Below are 24,988 nucleotides of genomic sequence, written 5' to 3'. Positions count from 1 at the left end.
ATTTTGTGTGTTCCCATATTGTCCCTATTAAATAAGAATGCTAGCATTAATGTAATTCAATCTAGTGAATTTTATTGGACAAAAGTAGTGCATGCATTATCTTTCTTAATAAATGCACTTGATATTGATAGAATTAAGGAGGGGTATATTTGTCAAAATATTGTATATGGTCAGGGTCGTGCCTGAGAATTGGAGGGCCCAGTGCCAAATTTCAGTTGGGCCCCCTTTGTATAATCAAATGTAAAATTAAAAAACTTTTCATGTGAAGTTCCACGTATCATCAGCTCATTCGGTCGCTTTTGTGTATGTTAGGGGGTTTGACCCCAAACAACTTTACTGTACTACATATGTGTTTCACATGTTTCATTTATGTTTAAAATTTCAAACAAAAATGTTAGATATAAACTTGAGTAATGTTGTGTTGTGGTTTCCTTTTTGTAGTGTCTACATAGATGTGTAGATTGGAAGACTAATGAACCTCAATATTGAAGAAAAACTATTGTTACAGAGTACTATAAATTCCAACTATTCTTAAAGGAATTCTTTTTAGCAATTGAGGTAGAGATTTAGAAACATTCTTTTCTGGAGTGCTACTGCTATAAAGGAGTTGAGGAGATTCAACCGTTTTGAGTTGAGGAGATTCAACCGTTTTTGGAAGGCAATGAAATTTTAAAGTAAGAGAGAGAAATAAGAGAATAGATGGTGGGATAAACATAGAAAGAGGGTCCTTTTTTTTGTTGAAACAAGAAAGAGGGTCCTTTATAGTCGGTTTTCCCGCATGCACGTGGAGATTTTTTTTTTTTTTGATGAAGGAAAATAACATTACTAAACAAGCAAATACAAAGAGTTTTAGCGTACTGCCGAAATAAAAGAGGGTATTACATTCCACACTTTACTATGACCATATCTTCTACCCCATTTTGCTATCGCATCTGCCTGAGCGTTGCAATCCCTAGGAACGAAAGTGAATATCACACCGTCAAATTTGTTTATGAGTTCTTTAACTTGTTGCATAATCTTCTTGGATTGCCAGTGAAGGCCAACATTTTGACCATTGATGAAAAGTATAAGAGTTTGATTATCACTTTCGATGTGTGCATGAGTGATCTTCAACTCTATGGCCCATTTAACACTGAATAATATGGCAATACTTTCACATTCTTCCGCATTCTGACATCGAACTGAGTCTGCTGCTGCAATAATAAAAGCAGAGTCTTCATCTCTGACGATACAACCTATGCCGGCTGGTTCTGTGCTGTTGGAAAAAGATGCGTCAACGTTAAGTTTTATGAATGGTGTCTATGGAGGGCTCCATGTTTGTTGCTTAGTTTTTTCCCTGCATTTGTTAGTGATAATAGATTCAATCTTAAGAGGCGTAATAGATGTGTTATTTCTCCTGTCAATCATTTGTTTCGGACATTGTTTCTTTATGGTGAAGCAATTTTCGCAACGAGCTTTCCAAATAAACCACAAAATTTTGGCGTATAGTAGGGTCAAATCTTCATCTAGAGTTTTCCATTCATGGATCCATTGGTTGGTGGTGGCGATTTGATCTGTTCGTACCTGAAAGTGAAACCATATAGCTTTCGCGAACGTGCAGTGAAGCATGACATGATCTAATGTTTCATTATCGTTGCAATTTATACAAGAGAACTGGTTTCCAATGTATTTACCTATTTTTGCCTTCACTGGTAGTCCATTAGTGCAGCATTTCCACAGAAATAATTTAACACGCGGAATAGTATTCATATTCCATATAAAAAACCAGTCGGTTTGATCCTGCGTAAGATTCTTACTACCTGTTCGCAGATAATTATACATAGATTTAATCGAAAAATTATCTGATTTTGTTAGCGTCCACATGGGTTTGTCTTCTTGATTGCTTTGAATGTTTATGCTTAGGATTGAGCTGCAGATATCACTGGTAAAACAACTATGTAACATGTTAGTATTCCAGGTATTGTTATCTATAAGTTGCACTACACGTGGAGATGAAAATGCATTCTTAATTAATGGCCAAATTTAAGGAGAAATAAAAATATATTTTACCCTACGACACCATAATTGACGGTTCAGTGGCCATTATACTACTATTTAAATTAATTTGTGGGCCCTTATTAGTTCGGGGGCTCAGTGCGGGCGCCCTGTCCGCACAGAGCCTTGCACGGGCATGTATATGGTATGGGACTTTCATTTTGAGACAATCCAAAAAGGAATAACGGACTTTCATTTTGAGACGAAGGGAGTATCTAATTAACTCAGTTCTCCTTTAATTTCTTACGAGTCAACATTAGTCATTATCTTTCAGAAATTTTTTGTATTTGTATTCCAAGTCATCACGCGAGATCTATCTTTGTTATTTTAAATTTGAACAAAATATTTCTAGAGAAGCCAGTCTAATTTTAAATTATGGGCGTTAGCCGGTTGGTTCTTACCCAGGATATCCTCCCTATCCATAATTGAAATCTATTAAAACTACAGTTTTGCATCCTAGCTGTCTTGATTCCAATTCTATAATGTAAAGATTAACACCAGAGACTATAAAAAGTACGAGTACTGGTCGAATATTGACATCTTATCGATCATCGAGTATACCAAATGGGTATTGAAATCTTACTGCTTCTTATCGAGTAATATCCGATGGTACTACTAATTTTTATCGGAGATAAAAAGAATGGGGATTATCGACCATGAAACAGGCCCAAGTGGTATAGAAATCTTATTGCCTTCAATCGAGTAACATCTTACTGTACTACTCATTTTTTTTATCAGATATAAAAATGAGATCCGGAATTGACATAAACAGTTCTGGGTGATTTCCGGACAAAATTATACAGGTTGACACTAGGGGTGGGGAACGGGCGGATATGAGCGCTCACGGGCACTTGAAACATCGGGTCGGGCGGGTTGGACACCAAATTTAAATGGCTATAGGAGTAAGCAGGTTAATCGGGCGGGTAATTTTGAAATTCGCCTTGCCCATTGTCCACCCAAGCCCATTAAGAAACTCGGGTAATTCAGGTATGGGCGGACGGGTAAGCTCGTGACTTGAAAATGCTCACTTCTTCCTCTCCTTCTATAAAGTCTCCAAACACCTTTCCTAGTTCTAGAGAGGCAATGTGCGACTAAAACTAGAAGTTATTTGTGTTGCTCCTTTTAGGAATTTAATCCCACATTGAAATCTAATGAAGAATTATATGGGATTGTGATAATATAAACATATCCCACTCTTTGCTCTCTCAAAGCCAAACACTACTTCACTAACCCACTAGGAATTCTCTTGGCCCATTGCAAAGCAATGCATTGGGTCCACGTGAGGGTCCTCAAATATATTGTATACCATCTCAACAAGGCTTGACAACAAGAACTGTTGGGCTTCATCAACCCAAAATAACCCAAAAAGTTGATGTAATTTGGTTGGTTATCATTGAACGATGTTAAATGGGTGCAGGCTGGACAGGTGTGCCGTTAAAGGTTTTAACCCATGCCCACCCACCAAAATTTGGCGGGGGCTGGACGGATTGTGCCCGAGACGGGCGCGGACGTACTTTCCTCATTGGGGTCCGGTACCCGTGGGTGGGCTGGTTGAAGTTCATGGGCATAATTCCACTTGACACGGCTAAAACGGGGCATTTCCCGTGCCTCCATTCATTCAGTATACAAAAAAATCTATAGCAGCAACAAAAGACAGGCGAGGCTCAGGTAGTCTCTCCCTTCATTTGAATTTCCCGCCATTAGAATGAAGAAGAACAGTTTATTCTTCATAGCCACCGCCACAGGAGTTGCCGGTCTAACCTATCAAGTAACAGCTATTCATAGTAATAATAAGCCCTTCCCCTTCCAGAACGATATTCCTGAGAAAATTAGGGCAAGCTTCTATGGCGTCGTTCGTTCATCTCGAGCTGTTTTCACTGTACCATTCTATTCTCGCCCTCCTCCCTCTCTCTCTCTCTTTCTCTCTCTTCTTGATTTCTTCTTCTGTTCTGTTAATATGAATAACTTCTCAAATTGGTTATCTCCGATCTTTTTTCTTTTGTTGCAGATCTCTTCCAATGTTGTTGATTATAGATACTCTTTACATGGACTACCTTTGGATTCCGACGACTATCGTCTTAAATCGTCCGAGGTGTTGATCTTTCTTTATTCTTTTCATTTTTTTTTAGGTTAGTGATGTTTAACTGTGGGAAAATTTCATGTTTGAAACCTTACTGATAACGTGGTTAAGAGGACTGAGGATGAGTTTTGAAGTAGAACCCTATGTTATCTAATTCTTGTGCCAAAATAATCTTTTATGTTCTGAGGGTTTCTTGTATATTTAGCAATTACCTTAGGGTTCATAATTTGATTTACAGTTAGGGGTGTCATTTAAATTGTTTTAGAATGCACTATTCACCCCCCGATTCCCCTCTAGTATATAGGCGTGACGTGACTCGACTAACTTCTTCACGCTATTAATGTTGAGAGTTGAGACAATGAGAATAGTATCACGTGGTAAAAGGGTATTGATCAAGTAACCAAGAACGCAATACCTAGGTCTTCTCCATTAGTTGTCAATTGGTTTTGAGTTGGACGTCCACATTCATAACTTAGTAGACTCTTTTACTTACCCTATGCATAGGTTCATCTACGTTCAGCGAAGAGGATACTGAAATTGTGTGAATCCAATAGAGGTTTTTATGTGAAAGCTGGTCAATTTGTTGCAGCGATGCGTCAAGTTCCAAAAGAATATTCATCAACTTTGTCGTCCCTTCAGGATAAGGTATGTAGTTGAGTTTTCATTTATTTTTATTTTTCCTGAAATAACACTCAAGTTAACTTTCTCTGGGATGACTTATAACTCGCTTTTGTTCAATTTTTGTTCATCTTAATGCTTTAGGCGGTTCCTTGTAATTTCAGTGATATTAGAAAGGTACTGACAAGTAATCTAGGAGAAGATCTATCAGCTTTGTAAGTATATCCAACCTTGCGTATTCATGCTTCTTAAAATTCATTGACATTCTTTTTCGTTGTTCAGGTTTTGAGTTATAAAACTATATTGCTTGCTCTAATATGTTTATCTGTTAGCTAATCATCCGAATTAAAAATGAGACTCTTATGGAACTACTATGCTTAAACTGTATTAGTGGTATACTAGAAGATAAAAAAGAAAACAATGATGTAACTTCCTGTTGGTTTGTGTTTACGAAATTTATCAACTACATTTAAGGGCTTCTTATTAGCCAATTATCAATTTCATATTTTCTTTTCTAGCACCCAACTGCTCCATTTAGTAATCCTAAACTCCGTCACATTCATTACCATATAATGTGAATCGTGAGGTGCACCTTGGAGAGACTTCGAGTCACAAACTGTGGTTTTTTATATTCAATATACACTTGTGTTAGCCCTTTTCTCCTGTTTGGAGATGAACATGGAGTTTGCTAGTGTTAATGGTGTTCGTCAGATTTGAGTTATTGAGATGTCTCTTGATATTTTTCATGCTCCTATTGTTTCTTACATTTGGTGATCCACCTGCCCAGCAAGTCATAGGGTGAAAAAAGAAATTGTGAATTTATTCTAGGATGAAGTGAGTCGAGTTTGCATGTACACTCAGTCTGATACTTGTTAGTGCCTTTTTGTGCTCAAGTAAATATTAGTAAAAATAAGCAATACAAATATTATTGTTAATGTTACATCATATGCCTAATTGCCTATTAAACTAACCATGCCAAGTAAGCTATTACTCGTGTTATTGCTTCTTTTATCTCATATTTGGCATTACTTGACTAAATGGTTACATACATGTATATACAGTTTTTTGTCATTTGATGAGCAACCAATTGCTGCTGCCTCAATTGCACAAGTACACCGTGCAGTCTTGAAAGATCATCAAGAAGTAGCAGTTAAGGTTAGTCATATAGACTCCTCTGGGTTAATGGATCAAGGATTCATTGATTGCTTGTGCAGCTGCCAGCGAGGTCTACGTCCTCTTTCTCTTTTTTTCGTAACTCGTTCAGTGTATTGAACCTTTACATTTATTAAAGAAAAGGAAAGAAAATACACAATTTTCTAGATTGGAGTGAGTTTTTATGGATTCTGAAATATTCTTTTCATGAAAAAGTAGGTACAGTACCCTGGTTTAGAGAAGCAAATGAAGATTGACCTTACGACCATGAGTTTCCTTGCAAAATCAGTGGCATGGGTAAGCAAGAGTTGCCTATCCCTAAATACAACATTGCTTAATCAAATTATCTCATTGGTGGCATAGTACCCACTGAAATTTCTTTGTGCTTGTTGTTGAATTGATTGGTCAAATAGTTTTTGCTGAGAATTTTTTTTGTGTGTAATGGGAAATGTAGTCCTTTTTCTAACTATACAATAGCTGCTTACTATAATTCTTTTATGGCATTGCAGATTTTTCCTGAATACCGATTTGATTGGATGGTTTCAGAATTTTTGAAGGCGATTTCTGTGGAACTTGGTGAGTGGTAAATTACTACTTATCGAACTTATCCTAATCTTTTTTTTACCTAAGATATATCGGTTAATCACCCTGTGTAGGCAATTACATGGTAAGTAGCATAGAGAAAAAATTAACAAATTTCTACCTTCTTAAAAGCGAAAGTTTTTCTCCTACAAGCAAAAGTGCTGCTACTTTTTTGTTTGCCAAATGACACTTAGATAAAAAAATTTAGTTCAAACTACATAGAACTATCATTTATTTTGTTAGAAAACTTACAATCTTCAAATAGCTTAGACCGCTAACCCCAGATTTCCCTGTTTATCTTACCCTAGTTGCCCTACTTCTCCGAATTGATTGTAGAGGAATTATTGTCAGCAAATTGGCTTTGAGAGTGAAAATCTAAAAGACATAAATGTCGTCCTCGGTGCTTGTTTCATGTATTACTGTTTTAGGCTTTCCTGCTATAACTGATATGGGTTGCGTCCTGTTTGAGTATGTGAGTCATTCATCCTATATTTCAAAGGCATTGCATGGGCGCTTTAGGTCTAAAACTTGGTCGTAAGAGTGAGGCAATGAAGACGTTTTTTTCATGTGAATATTCGTTATTCACTTTTATAGGTATGGGGGAGAGATACTGGGGTATATATTATGAATATTTCGAAGGCATTGCATGGGCGTCACCTACTGCCTCAGACAACATATCATTAATCCTTCGTTGTGTATACAGTTCACATTATCATTTTTTATGTACAACTTCTATTTATTTTTCTCGTGCATCAAAAAATTACCATCAAGTAATCCAAATCGGCAACTCTAGCTGAATATGAGTTTCCACTAGTTTGTATGTTCTTTGACTAATATGTTGAATCTTGAAATCAGTTCTAGTATAATGTTAGTTTAGTTCTAGTTGTTTACAAACTCTGTTACCTATTAGAGTTGATTCAATCTCATATTCCATTGCGCTACATTAAGTTCTTTAAGTTAAAATTCTACTACTATGGGGACTTCACAGATTTTGTTCAAGAAGCAAAGAATTCTGAGAGGACATCTGAAAACTTCAAAAAGAACAGCATTGTTAGGGTTCCTCGTGTATTTTGGGTAAGTCTTCATTTAGAGGCACATCTTAATTTTTATTTAATTTCTGAGTCTGGTCCAAAATAGATAATCAAGGTTTGTTGGGACTTCTTCAACAAAAAAAAAAAAGGTTTGTTGGGACTTTAGATAGAGAAAGGGCTGAATAGTCCAACTCTTAACTTGCCAAGAATACTTTGCTGGAGGAAATACAGTTTTGGCTGATTTGGGGAAACAAAAGTATTTTTCGGGGAAAAATTTTGGGTGGAACAAAAAAGAATTGGTTTCTCTTTTCTTTCCCCAACACAGTCTCTTCTCTTCACGCTGGCAAGGTTCGCCGGTTGCCTGCCGTCACCTCGTCGGCAATCATCAACAGAAAAAAGTACTTGTTGTTCTTCATCTTCTTTTTCTGTCTTCTCCTTCCACCACCACCATCATCTCTCTCTTCGTCCTCTTTCTTTCCTTCTCTCTTTAGGAGTGAAATAGGAGGAAGAAGAGAGAGAGATGATGGTGGTGGGGGCAACTTTCTGGTGGTGGTAATAGTCGAAGGGGGAAAGGGAAGAAAAAATGGAGAAAAAAAGTTTTTTTTCCTGGTGATGGGTCGCCAACGAGGTGACGACCGGTGACCCTGGCCGGCATGAAGAGAGGAGTCTTGAGGAAATCAGATTTTCTCACCCAAGCATCCTTTCTCGCCAGCGACCCTTGCCGGTGTGAGGAGAGGAGTCTTGGAGAAATCAAATTTTCTCACCTAAACATCCTTTTTTTGCCCAGAACATATTTTTGTTTCCCCAAATCACCCACCCTCCTAAATTTATTCCAACTGTAACATTTGGTTTTAGTACCCAAAAAAGCAAAAGGATTTTAGTATGGATTTTATAAGTTCATGCAACTAGCAGATGAATTCTTTAATCCATGTATTCTATCGAAGACATTAATCTACCTGAAACTTATCCAGGATTTGACAAGCAGTCAAGTATTGACGATGGAATTTTGCCGAGGAAACAAGGTATGGATTGTCAACTTGCTCATTAACTTAATGTACAGCTTGCATGAACTGTGGAGTGTGGACAATGCTAGTTTCATTTAGTAGCACATACAAAAAACAACATCCATGAAAAGATAATGATAGGCAATGAGGTTCATTTTCTAAAATATGTGGACTCCACAATCTGAAAATGAGAAGGGATCCCTCATGCCCAGCACCATCAAATCAAACGGTTTTAGTTGTTGATATACCCAACAAAGGACGATCCTTATTTACCGACATATTTTCTTTGGTTTGGCGTCTTGCACTCATGTTGATGTAGATGCGGCACAAGCTTCTAAACTGGCAACATAATCAACTGAAAAGCTAAAAATAATTAAAGGCGAGAACATTTGATAGTAAGAATACAAAAGATGAATTAGGGACAAGAGTTTTTTATGTGTTAGATGACAAAATAAAAGAGAACTCCCCTTTACTACTAGGAAAGGGCGCGGCCAAGCATGGTTTCTCTTTCCCAAACTTTCAAAATAATATAGAACCGACACTATTTTACCGAAATATCTTGAATAATTACTAGGGTCACCCCTTTTTGGCACCTGTATGTAGTTGTTGACTACATCGCATGTTGTATCAGTATTACTTCAATTGAAGGGCACAAGGATAAGTCAATGACTAAGCACTTACTTAGTGTAGCATCTGGCTGATTGGCCAAGCGAATAACATGCTACATAAGGATTAAATCAGAAGAGTCATGCTAACTGAGTTGGGCTGTCAGCTGAATCTCTGACGTTAAAAAAGATTCCGTCAAACTTTGAATCAATCATTTGAGCACCTAAGTAGATCGTAGATATGAACCTGAATCTTGGGTTGCTAAATCACCCAGCAATATAAGCTGTCTACTCCGTTGTTTTCTGTCAGATTTCCTTCAAGTTGCTCTTGTGCTAATAATAAAATGCTCAATTTTCAGGTGGATGATTTGCAATTTCTGAAGGAGTTTAGGATAAATCCAGAAAAGGTTTGTTTTGTGCTAAATTATTAATTTAAATAGTTTTTCTTAATAATAATCTAGTTTGTATTGTGGGTGGAAGAGAAGATTGTGACCTACCAACCAAGATGCCCTGTGTTGCACTCTTGGACTTCTTTTTTTGCACTTCGATTTTTACAAACTACAAAATACTTTTTATCCGTGAAATGAGTTACCGTTATAGATTCAGAACTCTAATCACATTTAGTTCAATGTTTTTACTAACTTAGCTTTTGGAAATTCTCATTTTTGAGGAAGTCCTTTTAAGTATCTTGTATGCTGAGCAGTTGAAGAATGTATCGATCTGCATTAGTTCGAGTAAATAGCAAAGGAACTACACAAAAGTGGTGAATTTAAATATCTATGTTTTTTTGTTATTCTTGTAAATTTTTCTTTTATGGATATTTATTATTCAGTTGTCTCGAATAAATCCAAGAATTTTGCGTTGCTACAAGGGCCAAATGTCGTTTGGGCCTTAAGTGAATTGGCAAGGTTAGAGATGTCCATGCTTCAAGCTCGGCCTGCTGAGTTTGGACCTCTAGCAAGAAAGGTACAGATCCTGGTTCTAGACATTGGCACAGTCTAGGTTCCGTTTTCCATATTATACATGGGCCCTTCTTTCTCCTCTTCTCCATTGAAACCATAATATTTCATGACAAAATTATGGACGGCCATCTGATGATATGAGTTATGATTTTGGGTAGGATCTTCTTCTGGATCAGTGAAGACGCTAAAACGTGCCTTAAGTGGGCTGATCAATTTTCTTTTTCCTTTTTCACGTTCTTTTGGAACTGATGTCGCCCTATGACCTCGTATGATCTTTTATGAATCTCAGTCAGTTTGTCAAGAAACTTTTTCCCATAGATAGCATTTTATGTTTCTAGTTTCTACGTGTCTGGTACTCAGAATATGTGGGTTGCTAACTTTAACGAGTCGATTTTGTAATTGTAGGTTGCAAAAGCATTAGTAGAAGTGTTTGCTGAAATGATATTTGTCCATGGTTTTCTACATGGTGATCCACATCCAGGCAATGTATTAGTTTCTCCTGAAGGGCGTGGCAGCTTCTCTTTAAGTATGTAATGTATGATCCTTAATATAACATCTTATTCTTTTTATATGATTAAATATTGTTCGAGTAGTTACTAATACTTGAATATCTAAACTTGAAATTCTTGTTTACTGAAGAAATTTGCCTCATCGTATTTTGCTAAAATGTGTAGTTCTGTTGGATCACGGGATCTGCAAAGAGTTGGATGAACAGTTCAGGTTGGACTATTGTGAACTGTGGAATGCGTTAATTCTTTTGGATTCAGATAAGATAGAACGCCTAGGTGAGCGATTTGGTGTCGGAAAGTACTCTAAATACTTCCCTGTCATATTCACTGGAAGAACTATTGACAGGTATAAGTACTTCTCTTATTATTATCATTTTCTTTCAGATTGCTGCATTGCTGCTATACAGGTTTATTTGATTCTATTCTCGAACCTATATTCGTCATATTGAGAGCAATCTAACTGTTAAAAGTTGGACAATTGCATGCTATATGTATTTTAAACTACAATTAACGAAATGTAGCAATTGTCGTTGTATTTAGAGAGTTGTGTACTGGAGGTTCATTTCAAGCTATGAATATTAAGTATGTTAGTTAGTTGAATAAAATCTATGTATTTAGAGAAAACTTCTACTTGAAATTTCATTTTTTTTCATCCAAGTCAAAAGTATAAACCAATGGTAGCAGATACCCTACCCCCTCCCATTGGGTATCGGATTCCCCATACCCTTTTCGGGTGGGTTCTCAATCCAGTATCCAAATTTGGCATACCGGAATCTTCAGCTTTGATTAGCCCAATTCCTTTCTAAGATCTAAATGCTTGAGTGTAGTTGAGTGGTTTACAACAAAAAAAAATTAGTTAACTAGTTACGGTTCGAAGTTTATGTAGATAGAATGCATGAAAGTTTAGAGAAAAATATATTGTTTAAGAAAATAATCCAAAACCTACTGTCACATTCGTACTGAAGAGGTACACCCCTAACGTACCTAATACTCACATGATAGCGTATCGCGTGCTGGTACCCAACACGTACCGGAGCGATTCGCTTGCCAGCTAACATTGGTATAAACTATAAACCTCCTTAGTAGCTTATGTGCTCGTGTTTATATTTGAACATTTAATAGGCTATCATACAACATATTGTTCTTATAATGTGCTTCCAGTAAATCAGCTCTTGGTAGAGGAATGTCAGATGAAGAAAAAAAGACCTTGAAGCAGGAATTGAAATCAGTAAAGATGGAGGACATTTCTTCCTTTATGGAATCTTTGCCGCCTGACTTTATTACAATACTGCGGACAGAGTAACAAACCATCCTTTCAAATAGATTGCAGAAGTTGAACTTCTTTATAACCTCTCCTTTTGTTTAATCATTTAATGCTTCTTGTTTTCCATTTTTTATTTCTGTTCCTTATCAGTGGGCTTCTGAGGTCCATAATTAGCGAACTTGGAGCTTCACAAAGGATCCGACTGCTAGCCTATGCAAAATATTCAGTATATGGTATATCAGAGTTGAATCAAAAATCCGGTAAGCCTATACCATCATGGCCCCTTTTGAAGTCGAAGGTTTTCTTAAGTAGACTTTGTGCCACCTTGTCATGAAATTGTTCTTTTTCCTAAAATGAAGTCATGAATTTGTTCAAAATATGCAGAATGCACAGTAATGTAAAATATCAATTAAAAGAACATTTGATCTGATTTGGCTAATCTAGTTGAGATTGTTTATTTCTTTCATTGATTGACAAATATAAGAAATTGTCCAAATCCATGTCAACCAAGGACGATTTTCTCTTCTTTTCCAATTATCCTACTCTCTTACTCAAAATTTATTCCTGGGTGTATCTATTATGTTACAGTTTTTACGGTGAAGTACGCTTTCTCCAGATTCAAGTCAACTGTTGGTTATCTTCAATTGAGGCTTCTTCTTGGTAAGCTTGCATTTCCTCTTGGAGTTCTAACTTGATTGAAATTGACCACATTACCTAGCACGTGATATGGCAGTTGATATAAGACTTAAATTTAAATTTAATCCGTTCTTACCCATTCGACATCGCCACCTTAGCTTCCATATCATGTGGGCAGGTAAAGGTGGTAAATGTAGGCATCTAGCATTACCCTTCCCTTGCCTGATTGGTACTCAGAAGTCAAAAAGTCTAGCTTACTTACAAATCTTACATTTTTTTTCAGAGGTTCTGGATCTACTTTCTTGGATTCGAAATTTTGGTGATTCATTCATGGGTAGATTGAGAAAGATGCTGGACAAAGTTGTTCACTTGCTTAAAGTCATTTATTCACCCTTGCTGATGTCCTAATCTCTGGAGATTGTTAGAAGGTAGCATGTAGAAATCGGGATATATTGCAGAAACTGAGGGTGAAGAGAAGGAAGATGAGCATTAAGAAGTGATTTAATGGGTTCGTGCTCAAGCTGTGATGCCTCAGCTCAAATCAATAACTGTTTCTCTCACGAGATATAGTTTGCTGCCTGAACATTCCACATGTCCGACGAAAATTTATGAGTGATTTGAAGTCAAAAAGAAATGTGTGAATATGAGTTCATTAACTGAGCCCCTATGGAAGGAAATAAAAAGTTGTGGGTGTAAAAAGGAGAAGATTTTATATATAAAGCGACATTAGGAATTTCGCCATGTTCAGTCGCGAACATTGCTACGATTGTGTATGAGAATTCAACAGTAACTATAGATGAGTTAAATACAGTATTAGATTTACTGAGCTAAGAACTATGGATCAAACTTAATGAGCTAGTAACTTCCATGAACAACTACCCTTATTATGAGTAACAATTTAATGAGCTTGATCAAGATTTTCTTAATACATAAATTTCATCATACTCTACTTTATTTCGAAAAATTTGGGCATCTAAATTGAAGGTTAAAGAAAATAGCCAGTAGCAAATTCTTTAATAAAATGCAAAGTGGAATGAAGATAGAGAATAGATATCACCATTTCAGTGGGCAAAATCCACATTTCTTCTTTTTCACTAAATATAACACCAAGAGAACCAAGTCTTATTATTTCCCTTTAAGATCACTAAAAACTTGTTAGGGTAAGCCCTCAGACTTAAAAAAACATTGATTCTTATACATTATAAATGTAAGCAATAAAACAAAATTTAGGATAAATTAACATTACACTTTGTATAATTAAAAATACTAAATTATGGCACTAAACTACACAAGGAATTAAATTTCATCATATTTCGGTCCAAATTACCAAAATATTTCAATTTCTATCCTTACCGAAATTTAATGAAGTTTCTCTTAACAATTGCCTTGTAAAGGAAATAAATTTCGAAATACTGAGGTCGGTCAAAATATTTCCATGTGTAGCCAAATTTCCACTAACCGAAATTTCATTCCTTGTCACTAAACTAACTACAAGGATGATAACTCAACTTCCTTGGAGCATGGACGGTAAGCAGCAAATGTGTAATCATTGGAGAATGAGCCAGTGTTAAAACATGTTATCCCTGTGTACTTGAATGCTTTCTGCTCACTTCTGTCCCCCAACACTATCTGTTCACATCAGAAAAATGCATTGGGTTAGGGCAAATTTTAAGCTTATGTAAGTACAGATGATCAGACGAGAACTGAGAGAGGAGAAGCTACCGTGTGAGGGGTTGGATACAGCCGAAGGCAATGATCATAGTTCCATATAATGGGTTGAACAGTAAGAGGCAGTGGGCATAGATGGTTTTGGTGAGTAATGGTGGCAACCAACTGCAATTTACCCAATCTTTGATCATTTAGTTTGAATCTCGTACAAGGAAACTTGTTCGTCAAGATTGCAAAATCAAGAGAAAAACAATGAAAAAAAAGTTTCGACTTACATGCTCAAAAGGGTCACTTGTTTCTTCTGTTGAAGGAGGGATCAAGCAGGAACGACGCATTCTATAGAGGAGATCTTGACGAAAGAATACTATTTCCTGAGTGTAGAACTTGATCCTGAAACATTAATAGATCAACTATATCAAAAAGATATGTAATCCATAACTCCACAATCAATTCATGTTCAGGCAGACATTAACAACCTAATAATCTCACCATGTCCTATTAACGAGTTCAGATAGTGCATCATTTCCTACTTTGTTTATGTGACCCAGCAATACAATAGATACATATACAAAGATGGTACACCAACTCCCACTAAGACCTCCCCCTTGACCGCCTCTAACAATCTCACCATTCATTTACCATCATTTTCTCAAGATGCATGTTACAATCTTGAGAGCTTTTGAAAATCTCAAAATAAACACATAAGGAGTCAGGTAGGCGGTCTAATTGAGATGCCCAGCAGCACTAGAGCAGTTGCTTAGCAACTATGTACCCCGGTCATAAGCTGCTCCTCCTTACTGGAGAAATCAAGAAAGAAAAAGAAGGAAATAGAGAAAGAGGTACGAGCTGAGTTACTCGCTGAATTCCTATTTAAGAAGTACTAACTCTAAAGAGTCAGTGGTCCTGTGACTTGACCTATCCAACTGAGTTACTCGCTGAATTCCGAAGTAGAGGTATGAGCTGATCCCAATTTACAAGACGGCTCAGGCCGAGGCCGACTTCTCATGATAAACTAACCTAATCCTAATAGGACTTTAAATTGATAGGTTATGCGATATATTCATTACATTAGCAGCTTGAGCAATCTTTCATCTAACATCTGGTGTGTAAGATAGTCATTGGAATAGGAACAACTAAAACAATTAGTAAATGATTAAGTAAAAGTCAAACAGCAGTTGGTCAATACCGCGATCTGAGGGTAAATGATGAATCAGAAGGCTAACCTGCAAGGATTACTTGCAAAAATCGCATTAGGTATATGCTTTTTGACCTCATCTGCCAGATACTTTGGTAATGCAGGCCTAGGCAAAACTGTTGAAGGACCTGCATGTACAAAATAAATCAAGATTCGGGGCACAAGGATAGGGTAAGAATATGTGAACAAATTCAGGAAGAAAAATTATGTGGTGTTAGATCTAACGTACCTACATCTTCAGGGCCTGGAATAAATAAAAATTGACTGTGTTCCTTTAATCGTGAATGAGACCCAATCATCTCTCCCAGCCTTCCAAACTGTGATCTGCGTACTAGGTTTGTCAATATTTTCTTCTTTTACCACCAGACATCTTAAAAACAGAATTGGATTGAAACTATGCGATCTTTCCAACCTGAGATTTGAGAAAGAATGGAAGGCTAAGTTACACGGACGGGAGCAAAAGTTGCCCATGAAGACAAACAAAGAAGGAACCACCTCCACACTCTCATAACCATCTAATACAGTTGCTAGCTTTTCCATAGTCTGCAAGGACAAGACGATATCAATGCAATTGAGATTAAATTAAACCAGAAATGACTAGCAGAAGGTTAGTGAATTACCTCTTCATTGTCCAGCCAAATATCTGAGAGGATGACAAACATGTCATTAACTGCCTTCTCTTCCAATTTTGAGAGTCTTTGCTGTTCGTAAAAAAAAAGTATTGAATCTCAGCCACTCCAAGCACTTCAAGTAATGAATTATTTGGTTGGTAGTTTTAAATATAAAAGAGGGATTGATGAGGATACCGTTTCTTCTTTTGAGAGGATCCCGCAGCCAAAGAAGTCTTTCCCCAAATGTAATGAAATTGATTCATCTCTGTCCTCCAATGGAGGAAATCCACATGTATTGACCTATAAAATATTTTGCACACAAAAAAACCTTACTTTTTTTTTCAATAAGAACAAGAACAAGAGGTGGGAAATGCCTGCGTAAAGACCAGAGTTGATTTTAAATTTACTAATTCTAGCTCGCATATAGAACTTGTATACACCATAAAGAAAATTTTAACTTAAGCAAATAGATTTTGAACACCAACCAACCTTTGACCTCAAGAGAGAACAATAATCTCGGTTTTAAGTTGATGCTCTTGGGAAATGAAGCTACTTATTAGAAATATATGGGAGAAAGGAATTGAACCTGAAAAGTACCATTTGGAAGCAGTTCGCCTTCAGCTACAACTATAGTATTCTCAACAAAAAATCCCGAAGTAATCTTGTGTTACTTGTTAAAGAAAATGACAGCTTTGCAATTAGGAAAGAAAGAGCAGAATAAGGTTTCATGAGCATTATCAGTCAACGAATTCAATAACAACCATTAATATATAAAACAAAACATGAAACTGCGTCAAGGATATTGCATTCAATAAATCAACTGGTACAGCTGCAGTTAAATCTTCTAAGTAGAAATGACCATCTTCTAGTTGAGAAATTACGCCCATGATCCATCTCCTCCCTGTGTGACCAATCAGTGACTGAATCGGTGATATCTGCAAAATCAAATTTTGGATAACATTATCTAGTTTGACCATTAATTTATGAATTGGTTGTATCTTGTAAGCATCAAAGACTACATCAGAACTAATTGGCATTTGAGAAACAAGTGCACTTAGCTCTACTAAGAACCATATCTACAATCAAAAACTTTCTCTCGACCTCTCCCCACAATCCTTAATTCCTTATAATGCATTAAGCATCGTCATAAACAACAAAATAGATTTTATACCAAAACTTGACAACGTTGATGAATCCTCTTCGTGGTTGTAATTCTAATCATATACACAACAATACCACGAAAGTATACGACAACAAAAATGCAAAATCTGCAAAGAATTCGATTTTTACATTCCATTGATTAGTCATGTTCTTTATGAACTTCTTTTCTCCGTATGAACGTATCTTAATTCATAAACAGCTTATAAACTAAGCCTAGATTGCACATTAAGATATTGTAGGGATTGTCAAGGGCCGTCTTTCTACTTGAATGAAAACCCTTAAAGGAAAGAACATAAAAGAAGAATTTGATAGTATTTCATACCTCACAACTTGCAGTTCCAGAGTTGGCAAAATCAGTATCAAAAGCAGGTTTTGCAAAATGACGATCATGAGAAAGTGTCTGGAACAACAACTGAAACCTATCTCTATATAAGGCAGCTTTAGCAGAAGCATCACCATGAATAGGAAGCTTTCCTGTATGCCTAAAACAAAGAAATTTTCAAAACCCTAATTTACAAAATCACAATAAAGCAAAACCCAGAAATTAAAAACCTTGAAATAAGACTTACTCATAAAACCCTTTCTTGATTGGATCAAAACAGAATTTAGGGATAACAAATGCATCAATAATTCTGAAAGCGGACCGACCACTAGAACTAGGGCTAGCTTCAGAAGCAGCTTCAGCTTTTAATAAAAGAGAGATAACTTGATGAACAGAGTCTTTGTCAAGGATTGAAGAGTTGAGTGATTCTTTATTGATTTCATCAATTAAGAGTCCGATTGCTTCGTCTTGGACGTCTTCATCGAATTCGGTCAAAAAAGATAGAATCTCATCTAGGGCTTCTACCTTTAAGATGTAACCTCTTAATTTGAACTTCTTCTGTACTTTCTTCCTTATTGCAGGAGCCGACATCTCTCTCTCTCTTTCTTTCTCTCTCTCTAAACTCACTTTCTCTCTCTCACTACTACTGTAACTTAAATTTGGGTAGTTTTGTGTGAAGAAAGGGAGGGAAAAAATGAGGAATTTCTTGAAATGAGCGGGAAAGATTTTGAGCGAAAGAAATTATTTTGGCGGAATCCGGAAATGCTATAAAAAGCCCGAGTTCCTTTTACCAGTTTTAGGGTGGAGATCCGGGCAGGTCTGAGTGACACTGAGTTTTACTCCTTGATCGGATTAGGTCAGTCCGGTTCTAAAATTAGTGTTCTAAAATTAGTGTCCAAAATCCGTCTATGTCCGCTGCCTTTTCGGTTGTGTAGGACTTCAGGCTATTTAGGTCTTGGTAAAATTCTAGACAACAAATGGTGCATTGTTATATCACCTGAATTAGACGCTCCCAACTCCACTAAGGTAGAAGACAAGTGTGAATTGTAGGGTTGAGAATGAATAAAGAAACCATTACCCCAAACACGTAAAAGTAGTATTTCAGCGCGACACGCTGAGACCGTAATCACATTTTTTTTAAGGCTATTTTGATAATTTTGTGTTAAATTTAAGATTTTGTTTTTACATTTTTCTTACTTTCAAGTTAAAATTGAAGACGTTTTATCTCATTTTTTAATTTAGAATATAGCATTTCTCTTTACTTGTATGAGATAGTACTTCACTTCTTCTAATGTGTATCGTCCGACAAATACAAACATGTCATAAATGTGCGGGATGTTGGGTACCACTTCAAAATCCATCATCATTTTGAAACACCATTTCTTCTGTCTTACCATCCTTTGGAAGAAGAAAGGTTGGAGTTCAACAAATGCATTAACTATCTGAATTTGGACTCTCAAGTAAGATGTTTCTCCTTAATATTGGTAACTTAATTACTAGCTAATATCCATTCAAAGCTATCCCATGTGGCACCTTAAGATGAAAAATAGTGAACTTATCAATTTATTTTCATAGTTAATCACTTAATTGTTATTACATCACACCGAACTTCCAACTAAGACATTCGAAGAACATTAAAACTGCAAGTAAACGATGAAAGCATATAAATTAAGAACACTCAAATTTCAGATCTGAAAATCCGAAAAATAAGAAAACCTAAAAACACCCTTATTAGCACATACAAATAGTAAAAGAACACAACAAGATCGCTCAACACAGTCTCATTCTTTAACAAACACCATTAGTCTTCTTAGAGTCCACAGCCCTCCTCCAATACGTAATAACTTCGCGTTGAGTCTCTGTCACACTCTTCTTCTTATGTACACGTCCTTCACCCTCTCCCTCTGAGCTTTCAACAACAGCACTAACATGAGCTTCTTTATTCGAAACCCTACTTGGAAGTGTTTGAATCTCTTGCATAACTCTGTCTATATCGGATAGAAGTCGTTCAGCCAAACTCCGGCTAAAATCCTCCCTTATAACTATTCGCATAACTGCAACTTCTTCTGCATCTGCTGGCATGGTGTATGCCGGAATTATCCAACCAAACCTTCTTAAACTTTCGGCTACCTCGAAAACAGTATGTTTGCTGCTATCCTTAAGAGAGAATGCGACAAGTGGTACTCCTGCATCCTTGGATACGATTTCAAAATATCCCAATTTTTCTATGCCGTTGCTTAGCATTTGTGCATTCTCCATACAATTTGCCATGATGTTTTTATACCCCTGCACAAATTTGAGAGACAACGGTTGAAAAAGTTAATTATTTGACATTCAATAAAAAATTTCAAGTAGTAGTTCTTGAGATAATCCCACATTGGTTGTGGAAGGGAAAACTCTTAAGTACTGATGACAAGCCTCACCACTTGAGCTAGCTATTGGGGTGTACGCAAATTTGAGAGACAACGGTTGAAAAAGTTAATTATTTGACATTCAATAAAAAATTTCAAGTAGTAGTTCTTGAGATAATCCCACATTGGTTGTGGAAGGGAAAACTCTTAAGTACTGATGACAAGCCTCACCACTTGAGCTAGCTATTGGGGTGTACGAGAGGGGTTCAAATATGACCCAACACGGTAAATCCGACTTGGGAAACAGATGTTATTGTAATTGATAGAGTTGAAGTTGTCTTGAAACCAAATTTCGGTTTGCCTTATGATAAGGCATGACGTTTCAACTGTCAAAGTTGAAGTTTTAAAATGTACTTTGAGATGAAGAGCTAGTAAAGTTTACCTCAAACCCGAGACGGATGAACTGATAGTATTGCGCAATTATTTGACTCGAACCTGCCAAGTACAACAAAACAAAATTCGTCACGTTTGATTCTATATGGCTAAATTTTTCAACTACATCTAATTTATTTTTGTAACCAATAGCCAGGGTATCCATCACATAGATGAATTGATGGATTTTTAGATAAAAATTGCTGAATTTCAAGTTTCATCAAAAGGATTATCAACAAAGATTGTTCGAAAATGGAAGAGACAGTTCATACTAATCAATGACAAAATGAAGATTACCTTTAGAAAAGTTAAGAGTGAAAGTAGGTTGGTCTGCTCCAAGATAGTTAATATGGAAGATAAGCTCTTCGGGTAAGTCTTCTTTGTTCCTCCAGACAACCCAACCTACACCAGCATAAACGAGTCCGTACTTATGGCCGCTGACGTTAATGCTCTTGACTAATGGAAGTCGGAAATCCCATTCGAGCTCAGGGTATAAGAAAGGAGCTATGAATCCACCACTAGCAGCATCGACATGGATCGGTGTGTCCCACCCAGTTTCTTCATTTTTCTTGGTGAGGAGGTCACTTAGTCCTTTGACATCTTCGAACTCGCCAGTCAAGGTTGAGCCAAGAATAGCAGCAACACAAATAGTATTCTCATCTACCATTTCCACAGCTTTCTCAGGGTCCATCACATAATATCCTTTCCTCAACTTCACTTCCTTCAATTCTACCTCAAAATACCTAGCAAATTTCTCCCAACACACCTATAATATTCACAAGTTATTACATAATTGTGAAGATGTAAATAGCTTCTATATGAATGAATTAGTGAACTAGAAAGATGTAACTGGCAAATGTATATTTGGTTGCAATCCCACATCGCTTGGGTAAGCGTCTGGCGATTGGGCTACCAGTAGGAGCTCAAGATTAGTAAGTCGTCGGGCCTTTTGGCGGCTCGGGGAGCATTCACAAAAAGTAAAACCTTATACCCGTTGGGCTTGGGCCTGCGTGCTGAAGGCATGGTAAATATCCGTAAGTGATGAGCTTAGGTTGCTACATTATAACACTACGTGAGATATAAAGCCGAAAAAAGGAGATACTCAAAAGGTTTTGACAATGAAATATGCGTACAACCCCTGGCTACTACAGTTGAAAAAAATTGTACGTACGCATCAGTTGTCACGTCATGTGATTAAATGTTATAGTCGGTAGAGTTTTGCCATGTCATTACCTGAACATTAGCGCCGGTAACAATATTAGGCTTGTCGAATGGTTTTCCTTCAGCTTTCCTCTTGTTTTGCCATCTTCTCTTGAATGCTAGCCCAGCCAACATAATGGCCTCAGATGACCCAACTGTTCCAACCCCAACAGCTGCGTCATCCTCTCCAACTGGTGCATTGAAGAGGTGGGCTATCATATTTACGCATCGGTTCTGTCAAAGTTAAGAGTTACACAATTAACTCGATACAAACGAAAAAAGAAAGTGAGTCACAAAGTAAATCACTTATTAAGTTACAAATTTCAAAATTAGTTTTGAAAATTATTTCATTATTTTCAAGTTTGAGATCCTACAAGTAAATAGTGAAATAATTTTCAAAATCTAAAAAACTAGAAAAAAAAAAATATATATATATATATAGCCTATTTTCTTTTGGGCCGGTAATTATAAGGCCCAAAATGGGGAAGTTAAAGAGAATCAGGCCCAATACTAAATAATAATGAGGAAAAAACCCAGTAGGTAAAAATACAATTTTACCCTCCAAAATGAAATTTTCCACCCAAATCAGCGTTCTGAACATTTCTCAACAATTCTTGGTTTGCTCTCGACAATTTTGTAAATTTCTGAACAAATCTTAGTTTGTCTCAACAATTTGTAAATTTTTGAACAAATTCGTTTTTGCTTAGACATTGTTTTGCCAAAATATTTTCCATTTTTTTCTTTTGCATTTTACATAGACAAACAAACACAAACATTTTGGCTACAACATTTTTCGATTTGTCTTGTGAAAAAATAAATGATTTTCGCATTTTCTGTTTTGCTTTCGACATAAATATAAAGACTAAAGCATTTTTTATTTGTCCTTTACAAAAATTAAAATGTTATGCATATTATCCTTTGTATTTAACAAATCCGTTAACGAACAAATAATATTTTGACTAATACATTATATATGTTGTTAAGAACATAATTATATATGACGCCAACATTTTATAATAAGTCGGGACATTATTATAGATATTGTCAACATTTTATAACAACACAATGATATATGTTGTCAACATATAAGGGTAAAAATGGAATTATGAAAAAATATGTTGCCTTGTTAACAACATAATCACATATGTTGTGAACATTTTGAAAAATGTTAAAAAAATGGGTTTTTTTTATATTATTATTTTTGAGTGGGTTTTTTTTCTTATTAGGGTCTAGATTTTTGGGTTTTTCACTCATTTTTTCTTTTCTTTTAATATTCCTTCTGATCCTCTTTATTTTCCCAATCGCCCTCTTTCTGAAAAGAAAATTATTTTAAAGACACTTTTGGTAAAAGAATAAAATACTTTTTCTTTAAATTAGCTAAGTGAACTTTACTTTACTTGTGAAACAATCTATCAATTCAGCCAACTAATTAGACAGGTTTCTTAACCAAAAAAAACTAATTAGACAGGTGATTAGGTAAGAAAAATTGATCAAGATCCGAATGGTTTGTGTTGAATTTGTCTATCTAGTGAGCTGAAGTTGATGGTGCACCAACCCCTAGTCTATGACATACACTACATGATAGGCATATATGGGTAACAAAAATAATCCCTAAGACTGAAGTTTTATAGGCAATGCCCAAAGCAACATATTTTTTTTTTTTTTTTTGGCCTAAATACCAAACTTTGTTGGAGGCAATGTCAAATTTGAGGGTGTTTATCACCCACCCCGTCCTTTCATCTTTTTCCGGACTTCCTTTAAAAAGTCAACGGCCGGAGTTCGTCTGACAACTCGTGCCGGCAACTTTTTATTCCTTATTCGCCGGAGAATTTAGAGAGAGTAAAGAGAGAAGAGAAAAATAGAAGAAGATGAGGAGGAGAAGAAGGAAGAAAAAAAGTCATAGTCGCGGGCAGAATTCCAGCCGGTGACTTTCGCCGGAAGAAGAGAGAAGAGAAGAAAACGAGAGACTATCAGCCGGCGATGACCTAAGGGCCTCAATTGTATAGCCAGGTCAAACATTAGTTGGGGCACTGGCTCCGTAGACACATTGCTTTTAACCATGGTAACCACCATGGCTAAAAACACCCTTCTGAGGTATTTAAAGCCAGTTAATCATACCCCTAGCAAATTGTAGACCATAGGATCAACCTCGAAAATCCCAAATCACCCAAAAAAAAAAAGAAAATAATTTTTATGATGAGAGATGATTACTTGGAGTTCAGTGGTGACTGGATATTCATCCATGTCGACATAATTCTTGTTAGCGGCATCCATCATGAGTTTATCACACTCTGGTTCCATCCAAGTAGTGACGAAGGAAGCCAGATTCAACCTAGGGTTTCCATCAAGCATTAATTCATCGTTGATTATCTGGTAGGCAGCTTCTTTAGGTATTGAGTGATCTGCCATCCTGAACTTTGGAAGTGAAGTTCGCACATATCTCGAAGCAAAAGTGCAGTTAACTGATGCTTCAGAATCATTACCGACGGTCGTCGTTAACACCATTTTCTTCGACTTACTGATTAAGAGATCTACTAATTTTAGAGAAAGAAAATGCAAGATTACTTACTCCTCAAGCGTCTGAAAGTAGTAGAGAGAAAACGGATGAGTAGAAAGCACTCGGATGGATGGTGTTTAAAAATGAATAGGGTTTTAGAGAAATAATGGTTGGTCTTGTAGGGTCAAGATGATTGATTGTTAGGTAGTGTTTGTTTCTTTTTTTTTCATTGTTTGAACTTGTTTCATTTGAGTTCAACTTGTAACTATAAAAAAAATATCTGAGTTTGATTGCCGCACCTCTGGGACATCTGAAATAGTATCCGAGGAATAAAGATTTTGTTAATCAAGATTGACTTAAGATGTATCTTTATTTTTAGTCCAAAAATAAACTTCGTTACATTTTACCCCCTAATCTTCATCCTCATCTACGATCCACCACAACCACACTTCTGACCACCGCCATCACTTCTGACCACCGAGTAACACCATAATTGTTTTTTTGTTCTTCTCCCTTCCTCTTCCTCTCCATCTCCTTCTGTTTCTCTCTCTTAAAACACTCCATCAAATCTTACATCTGTTGGATGATGAAGAATACGAAGGGGAAAACCCCATCGTCTCTCGAACTCAGAAGAAGACGAAAAAAACCCCATCGTCTCTTGAATTCAAAAGAAGATGGAGGGGTTTTCTTTTCGTGTTCCCAGCATGGCAGCATATCTGAGATCTTCAAAGATCTGAGTTGAATAAGATATCCACCCACCAGGTTTGAGATCTGCTGGGGTGTTTTAGAAAGAGGAGGGAAAATAAGGTAGAGAGAAAAAGGGGAACGGGGGAAGAAGAAAGAGGGGGAGAGAGAAAAAAATGGTTGTAATGGTGGTGGTGGTGGTGGTTAGTGGTCGGAAGTGATAGTATTGGTCAGAAGTGTCGTTGTAGTGGTGGCGATCATGTGAGGATGAAAATTAGGGAGTAAAATGCAATGAAATTTTTTTTGGATTAAAATTTAAAGATACGTAACTACGGTGACCACGTCTTCATCCCTGTCAAACTATTTTAGATGTTTCAAAACCACGACATT

At 36.5% G+C, this 24,988-nt stretch overlaps 3 protein-coding genes across 3 annotated transcripts; 1 reads left to right on the top strand and 2 right to left on the bottom strand.

Moving 5' to 3' along the window:
* Nucleotides 1-3,612: 3,612 nt before the first annotated feature.
* On the top strand, nucleotides 3,613-13,392 carry LOC147564122 (Protein kinase superfamily protein). Its single transcript, XM_086643484.1, has 16 exons — nucleotides 3,613-3,913; nucleotides 4,043-4,126; nucleotides 4,619-4,759; nucleotides 4,877-4,947; nucleotides 5,794-5,887; nucleotides 6,104-6,181; nucleotides 6,394-6,460; nucleotides 7,455-7,540; nucleotides 8,469-8,519; nucleotides 9,466-9,513; nucleotides 10,474-10,594; nucleotides 10,743-10,923; nucleotides 11,739-11,876; nucleotides 11,992-12,101; nucleotides 12,430-12,501; nucleotides 12,761-13,392. Exons 1-16 carry the CDS (start codon nucleotides 3,740-3,742, stop codon nucleotides 12,883-12,885), a joined length of 1,641 nt encoding a protein of 546 aa, XP_086499610.1. The 5' UTR covers nucleotides 3,613-3,739; the 3' UTR covers nucleotides 12,886-13,392.
* Nucleotides 13,393-13,651: 259 nt separating this feature from the next.
* On the bottom strand, nucleotides 13,652-18,406 carry DPB2 (DNA polymerase epsilon subunit B2). The gene is made up of 12 exons (XM_086643490.1): nucleotides 17,682-18,406; nucleotides 17,435-17,594; nucleotides 16,755-16,886; nucleotides 16,538-16,615; nucleotides 16,147-16,251; nucleotides 15,961-16,041; nucleotides 15,753-15,883; nucleotides 15,570-15,664; nucleotides 15,369-15,468; nucleotides 14,421-14,535; nucleotides 14,200-14,310; nucleotides 13,652-14,106 (listed from the first exon to the last, which is right to left on the bottom strand). Exons 1-12 carry the CDS (start codon nucleotides 18,023-18,025, stop codon nucleotides 13,966-13,968), a joined length of 1,593 nt encoding a protein of 530 aa, XP_086499616.1. The 5' UTR covers nucleotides 18,026-18,406; the 3' UTR covers nucleotides 13,652-13,965.
* Nucleotides 18,407-18,974: 568 nt separating this feature from the next.
* On the bottom strand, nucleotides 18,975-24,492 carry LOC147564120 (glutamate decarboxylase-like). The gene is made up of 5 exons (XM_086643550.1): nucleotides 23,629-24,492; nucleotides 21,451-21,651; nucleotides 20,515-20,983; nucleotides 20,228-20,280; nucleotides 18,975-19,720 (listed from the first exon to the last, which is right to left on the bottom strand). Exons 1-5 carry the CDS (start codon nucleotides 23,920-23,922, stop codon nucleotides 19,223-19,225), a joined length of 1,515 nt encoding a protein of 504 aa, XP_086499676.1. The 5' UTR covers nucleotides 23,923-24,492; the 3' UTR covers nucleotides 18,975-19,222.
* Nucleotides 24,493-24,988: the final 496 nt, after the last annotated feature.

Source organism: Eschscholzia californica, unplaced genomic scaffold (genome assembly GCF_041429995.1).
Source record: "Eschscholzia californica isolate CP2 unplaced genomic scaffold, dmEscCali1.0.p SCAF_1, whole genome shotgun sequence".
Classification (NCBI taxonomy): Eukaryota; Viridiplantae; Streptophyta; class Magnoliopsida; order Ranunculales; family Papaveraceae; genus Eschscholzia; species Eschscholzia californica.
Note: the sequence above shows the minus strand (reverse complement) of the source record. Positions and strands in the feature narration are given on the sequence as shown.